This window comes from Monopterus albus, unplaced genomic scaffold (assembly GCF_001952655.1).
Source record: "Monopterus albus unplaced genomic scaffold, M_albus_1.0 scaffold296.1, whole genome shotgun sequence".
Lineage (NCBI taxonomy): Eukaryota > Metazoa > Chordata > Actinopteri > Synbranchiformes > Synbranchidae > Monopterus > Monopterus albus.
In genome coordinates, this window is record NW_018128176.1 from 74500 (window position 1) to 81582 (window position 7083).

At 40.0% G+C, this 7083-nt stretch overlaps 1 protein-coding gene across 3 annotated transcripts in view; it reads left to right on the forward strand.

Moving 5' to 3' along the window:
- The first annotated feature begins 22 nt into the window (after positions 1-22).
- Positions 23-7083, forward strand: part of cd99 (CD99 molecule) — a 59606-nt gene continuing 52545 nt past the window's right edge. For 2 of the 3 annotated variants that reach the window (XM_020623289.1, XM_020623290.1), the window contains exons 1-2: positions 23-208; positions 6272-6310. In XM_020623289.1, the coding sequence (XP_020478945.1) occupies positions 145-208; positions 6272-6310 (103 nt within the window). In that variant the 5' untranslated portion in view covers positions 23-144. The remainder of the gene's footprint in view (positions 209-6271; positions 6311-7083) is intronic. The other variant, XM_020623287.1, reaches the window with a different exon arrangement.

The following is a 7083-nucleotide window of genomic DNA, read 5'->3' on the forward strand; positions in this document are numbered from 1 at the left end:
CTCTTCCGAGGCAAAGCTGACTCATAATGAAGTGTAACTGGATATCATACGAGGTTCGCTGCTCTGCAGTCGGGGCAAGAAAGCTGTGTCCACAAAAAGTTTACAGCGTAGCTAAAAACGAAAAAAAGCATCATATACGTCAACATGAAGTTTTGCTTGAGGATTGTTTTTCTACTTTTTCTTGTTACTGGAGCATTAACACAGGACGGTAAGATGGTTATTATAATTTTAATCACAAATTGTAGGCCTAGGTTGTGTAATAATTACGTTGTGGTTATGGTAGGCTGTTTTAACGTACTTGGTGACGCAGGGACGGCTAATTTAAGACTTATCAGCTAAAAAGACTAAAAGCTTTAACGTTAACCAAATACATTTTAGATGAGCCTGGCATAAGCTACTGTTAGGTTATTTCCTAGTTAGATAGATATTTAGAGATTTGTTGTATTAGAAATGTTAGTGGAGACAGATTGACTAGCTCAGGCTGTTAACTGTTCAGTAATGTACTTGCAGTGCAGACTGCAGGCAGGTCAAGGTTACAGGCAAAGAGCTGTTAGTGTCAACTGTAATGCTAGTCTTAATATTTGTCTTAATGTGTAAGGTTATGTCCAATTGTTTTAGATACACACCACGAAAACAACAGCCACACACCTTGACTTTTCCTCATGTTTTGGCTAACGTTATAGCCAGCTGCAAAGCTGAGAGACGTCTCGGTTCACGTTTCGGTGGAGGAGGGGGCGAGCCAACTAAGTGATGATATTGTATAGCAATTCTGGGTTCTGGGTCTTTTCTGCTTCCGGGCTGCTTGGGCAGCCTGGGGGTTGGAAGATCTCTGGACTCGTAATGTTAATTCTTGCCTGTGACTCTTTGAATAAACCAGCACGGTTATATTTTTATATACTCAAGTGGTCTGAGTCGTCCCTCGGAGTTCCTGGTTTGAAAGAACCGGACGAGGCTTTATAATAGAATAGAGCCTTTACTACTAAGTGCATCTTTTGTGTTATCCATACCTGTAACAGTACCTATGCTTACTGTCCAATAATTAGGTCACGGTGTAGCCCTTTTTTATAGTATCTCCACACTGCATCGGAGACAGTCACGGAGGAATCTCCTAGAAACAGTTGGGAAACGGCTCTGCGATACACTTGGACGGCAAAGGGCTAACAACCCGGACGTAAAGTGCAAAACCAACCGCTTTGTCTCCACCATTAAAGTCTTTTCTCTGGTAAAGTAGATCGAAATAATTGAAAACACTTATAAAAAAAAGTACAAATCTTACCTTTGTGCACCTTGTCTGGACGTTTGAGTTGTCTTGTTCCCCTTGTTCTGGTGCGCCATGCTGCAATTAGCTCAGTACTGCCGCCGGTGATCAGGCTCTAATACAGAACACAGAATATTACAGGAGAGATTCTAAAGAAATGTTTTCAAACATCATGGTCTAGTTTTACAAAAGGAAAGACTTTAGGGGTGGTGACAAAGTGGTTGGTTTTGCAGATGTGCTTCTGGTTAGTTTGCCCATCTCCGTTAAAATGTAGCGCACAGCAGTTTCCTCACTGTTTATAAGAGATGTATCCAGGATTGTGATGATGCAGTCCCAGATATGGCTACTTCATGGAGTAGAGAGTCTCGTCCCATTTTTCATTATGTGGACAATGTGTGCCTCAACTACCTGTTCACTTCACTGCCAGATGAATCCACCTCTGGGCTGATGTGTTACTAGAGCAGTAGCAGCGGTAAAAGGAACAATGTATTGACTTGAGAATAATTACATTAGCATCAGCTCAGTTTGGCATATGACTGGTCAGTTGTCCACGAGTTACTCTGAAAAATCCTCTTATTTGCTGTTCAAGTTATCATTCATAAATGACCCCAGTAAATGGTGTCAGTTTTAATTAAGGCCCAGAGAAGGAGGAACTGAATCAGAAATTGAATTTACCTTAAATGCACATAATTTACCATGTCTAAGGTTGCTGCTGGAGGTGTAGGCTTTATTCATCCTTTATTCACAGGGCTGCTGTGGAGGGTGTGACTCATTGTCTCTGATGCCTGGAGTCATTACAGGCCATTCATTTCTATTTAGTTCACATATGCAGGATTTTGTGTTTTTTTCAACTGCATTTCCTACAGCTGGAAACAAGTTGCCATGTGTGTTGATATAGCACTGGAAAATATGATTCGTCAGAATGAAACCCATACAAACCAACTATGTTTATATTTACAAAAAAACTATGTGCATACTGTTTATATTATTGTTCATTAATAGATTAAGACAAAATTAGTAAATTAAAGAGAAGAAATGGTCGCTGTAATATAACATTGTAATATAGCAATCAGACTTGACAGTCTGAAAATTTTATATTTGATTATGTCAATATGTTATGGTAAGCTTGTATGGACGAATGAAACGTAAAAGCAATTTGCATTACTGAAATTATAGAGAGAGGGTAATTTTTTACATGTATGAATTTTGTGTGTTTTTCTTTCACCTGTTGCCTTACTATAAGAAAAATGTCAGGTGGTTCACCACATCAAAAAGACTGGCTTCCCCCAGAATAAACAAAAATTAAATTTTGGGTGATTCCAAATAATCAGTAATTGTAATCAAATTAACCCCCACCCCCACCAACCCCCTTAACCTTGTTTGTCTAACTATCTTAAAGTTGAAACATGCATCATAATAAACCAGTCTGGCAGTGTGGGCAGTTCTTAAATTAAACATTTTTAGTGATAGCTTTTTTACTGGTAATTTCTATTACTTTTCATTTTCCCATTTCTCTAGTGGCATCACAAAATCCCCCCACCCCACCCCCTACATTTAATAAAATGCATTTGCCCACCTTAAATCTTGCAGGGTTCTCTACACTTTTGAGATAGTCCTAAAGTTTGTATCAGCTTCTTATGTCAATACTTTTTGAAATTTATATCCAGTTTGTTTGGACTAAAGCCTGTATCATAGGCCACCCAGTGAAGCAGTGAATAGGTTTTTTTTTTTAAGATAAAAGGCAGTGGAAAGATACACAAACAGAATAAATTTAATGTTTTATAGCCTGGTTTATTAACACATGATGTGTTTTTAGAAACCACTGATGTGTTTGGAACAGCTAGGTTCACCCAAATACAGCAACCGCTCCCAGCTGTTTGTCTCAAAGATTACTTAAGAAAATCTGATGTCATTGAAAGCAGGAACTAAATATTCAATTTTATTGTCTTGTCCTACTTAAAATGTTATTAATGTACAGTTGCATTGAAACATTTCTTCAACTGAAAAATATCCAGACATGTAAAATGAAAGAAAATCTGAATGACCTGAGAGCAGAGATGGGGACTTGAGTTTGTGGCTTGGACTCAAGTCACTCTTAATTCGTACACACAATGACTGGAGACTCATCTTCAAAAGACTTGAGACTTGACTTGGACTTGTGACCAGTGACTTGAGATTTGACTAGGACTTGTGACCAGAGAGTTGAAACTTGACTTGGCCTCCAGATCAAAGACTTCAGACTTGAATTGGACTTGTGACCAGAGACTTGAAACTTGACTTGAACTCTAGATCAAAGACTTGAGACTTGACTTGAGCTTGCCAAAAACGACTTGGAACCATCTCTGCTTGGGAGGATTGTGCTTGTTTAGATCATTGTATTTTAGTGAAACAGGTGAATTTTTGGAACAGTTGTAGTGAGAAACAGAACATGCAGCATACTGTACAAGGCTAAAATGTTCAAAAACACCTTAAACCAGCTGTAATACACATTTTTATGTTAATTTGTATTTGAGATAAGTTTCCTTTTAGAGAAATATCACCAACTCAGCAGTTCTTCCCTCTACAGACCTTTTTTGCCCTTTTCAGCTCAGTTGGTACAGTCCAAAGCTGTCATCAGCCTCAGTTTAAGGAGCTGAAGTGTCACTGTCAGTGAAAAATGTCTGATAAACTCACTTTAGACTACCTGCTAGATGTGGAAACCAGCAAGTGTTTGCTGACAGGTTCGCTATAATAAAATGTTTATAAATTGCAATAAGGTTAAGTGTAAAAACCTGAAGCTTCAGCCTCAGCATGTGTCCTTGGGTTGTATCTAACTTCACGAGTGACTCACACTTCAAAGCTGCTCAGTGTATCAGTCAGCAGTGCCATAGCAACCAGCAAAACACATATTATTGTGTTGCCGGTGGCTGTATTCAGTGAAAAGCAGATAGACACTGTATTCAAGATTCAAGATTCAAGATTTTTATTTGCCATTTATGCATAGACAGTCTAGGCATATAGGAATTCTTGTGCAGGGCTCTCCTAGAGTCAAGTAAAGAGTTTAAAGCCAAAAGAATGAACACCTAGTCTAAATATAAGAATACAAAATACAAAAAACAAGAATACAAAATAGTTGATAAAATTGTGGATACTGGAATAAGGTAGCAGATAAAATGGGGAGTTTCAAATATTGCAAATGATATTGCACCGAGTTGAATTGTATATGGTATTCTGCTTAGTAGGGTAAAGAGGGGTTATTGTACAGGTTTTTCACATTTTGTATTTGCCATCAGCCTTACTGTGGCAGGGAAAAAGCTGTTGTAAAATCTTCTGTGTGCGATGATACTGTCCGCCCTGCTGTGCCCGAGGTTGTGGGTGCAGTTTTTGTGTCTGAGCAGAGTGTGAGCTGGGTGGAGTGGGTCTGATTATGTTTTCTACTCTTTTGCGAATGCGCAGTGTGTGTATATTGTGTGCATAGCAGGCAGTTCAGTCCCACTGATCCCCTCTGCAGTCTTTATGACCCTTTGAAGAGCCTTCCTTTCTTGTCTGTGTGGTGTTGCCATACCAGACTGTGATGCCAGTAGTGAGGACATTCTCTACCAGTCCTCTGTAAGCCTGGGTGAGTCATCCCCCACAAACTCACCTACAAACTGTCCACACTGGATCTGCACCCCACCCTCTGTGACTGGCTCCTGGACTTTCTGACTGGCAGGCCCCAGTCTGTCAGGATTTGAAATAGGACTTCAGCCAGCATTAACACAAACATCGGCACCCCACAGAGATGTGTCCTCAGTCCCATACTCTACGCCCTGTTCACCCACGACTGTGTCGCCTCCCACAAGGACAACATCATCCTAAAGTTTGCAGACGACACCGCAGTGATAAGTCGCATCACTAGCGGGGACGAAGCAGCCTACAGGAGGGAGGTGGCGGGTCTGGTGCCATGGTGTGCGGACAATAATCAAATCAAATCAAATTTTATTTGTATAGCACCAAATCACAACAAAAGTCATCTCAGGACACTTTACAAAGTAAGGTCTAGACCTTACTATTATTATTATTACAGAGGGAAAACCCAACAAATCCTCCTTGAGCGAGCACTCAGCAATAATCTTACCCTCAACACGGACAAGACGAAGGTGATGATAGTGGACACGAGGAAAGAGAGGAGAACTCATTGGCCACTGTTCATCCAGGGGCTCGAAGTGCAGAGAGTGAGCAGCTTCAAATACCTGGGCGTCCATCAGTCCACATCAGTGAGGACCTCACTTGGACACTTAACACCACACAGCTAGTCAAGCAGGCCCAACAGCAGCTATACTTCCTGAGGAGGCTGAGGAGGTTTGGCATGTCACCTAGGATCCTTTGCAACTTCTACAGCTGCATCATTGAGAGCATCTTGACCAGCTGCATCACTGTCTGGTATGGCAGCACTAATGCTATGGACCACAAGCACCTGCAGAGAGTGGCAAAGACTGCGGAGAAGATCACCAGGACTCCACTGCCCTCTCTACAGAGCATTTACCACCGCAGGGTGCGTAGGAAAGCTGCCTCCATTCTCAAGGACCCCACCCACCCCCAGCACGGACTGTTCATAACCCTACTCTCCAGCCAGTGCCTCAGAAGTGTGAAATGCAGGACCTCTAGACTGAAAAACTCTTTCTTTTCAACTGCCATCAGACTCCTAAACAGCTGACTCAGGATCTACCTCATGTAATTCCATCTGTACTGTTTACATACTCGTTTTGCACACTCGTCATTGCACACTCACTGCTGAATATTTGCACTTCACGGCTTCCATGTAGCATATATTTTCTGAATTATATTGTGTTTTTGTATTTTTATTTGCTTCTTACTGCCTATTTTGATGTGTTATTGCTTATCTACATTATATTTCACTTGTATTGTGTGGCATTCATGTGAACAGCAAAGTAAGAATTTCATTGTACAGGGAAACGCGTTTCCTAACTGTGCATATGACAAATTAACACTTTGACCTTGACCTTTAATGCTGTTCTTGTTTTTCTTATACAGCATTGGACCTAGACCTAGCTGATGCCCTTGATGACAAAGGTGAGTGGCTTTTTCTGGAGTATGATATTTTAGAATAAATTTATCAAATCAGTCCATATATGTTACGTGAGAAATGACATATTACGCTTTGGTAGTTGAACAAACTCCCCACTTTTTTAGTTGTGTTGATGGTGTATGCAGCTTAGTGAGGAAAAGGGAGTGCTTAGTTTGTTGGAAGGCATCTCCCTGCTAATGCCAATAGGGCAGAATCATTGTCACATGAGACCAGGATCGCACATGGATCTAAATCATGCTCACAAAATACAACAGGAAGAAAACACTTCTAGACAGTTTTACTTGATTCACCATAATTTGTGCTGAATCTTAGTTTGATTGATTGATTGATTGATTTATTCTTTCAAACATGCAGAACAGAACAAATGAACAAATGACAACAACACACATATCCAAGCAATACTAATCAGTTGTCTTACACCTATTACATGTTTGAATGGAGTAGGAAGAAGTCAGACTTATCTAGTCCTACCCCATAACATCATATTATACAAAATTTCATGCATCATTGGCTGCAAGCAGTATCTCTACATAGATAAAACAGAGTGTTTCCTTAATGCCTTCTCAAATAAATCTTATTCTTGCATATATCTTGTATAACACATACATTTATATTTATATTTAAACTCCTCAATTCTAGTACTATTTTTCATGTCCACAGTTAAATTATTCCATAATTTGACCCCACTTATAGAAATACAAAATCTTTTTTTGGTTGTACGTATAGCATGAACCCTTAAATTTAAGTGACCCCTTAA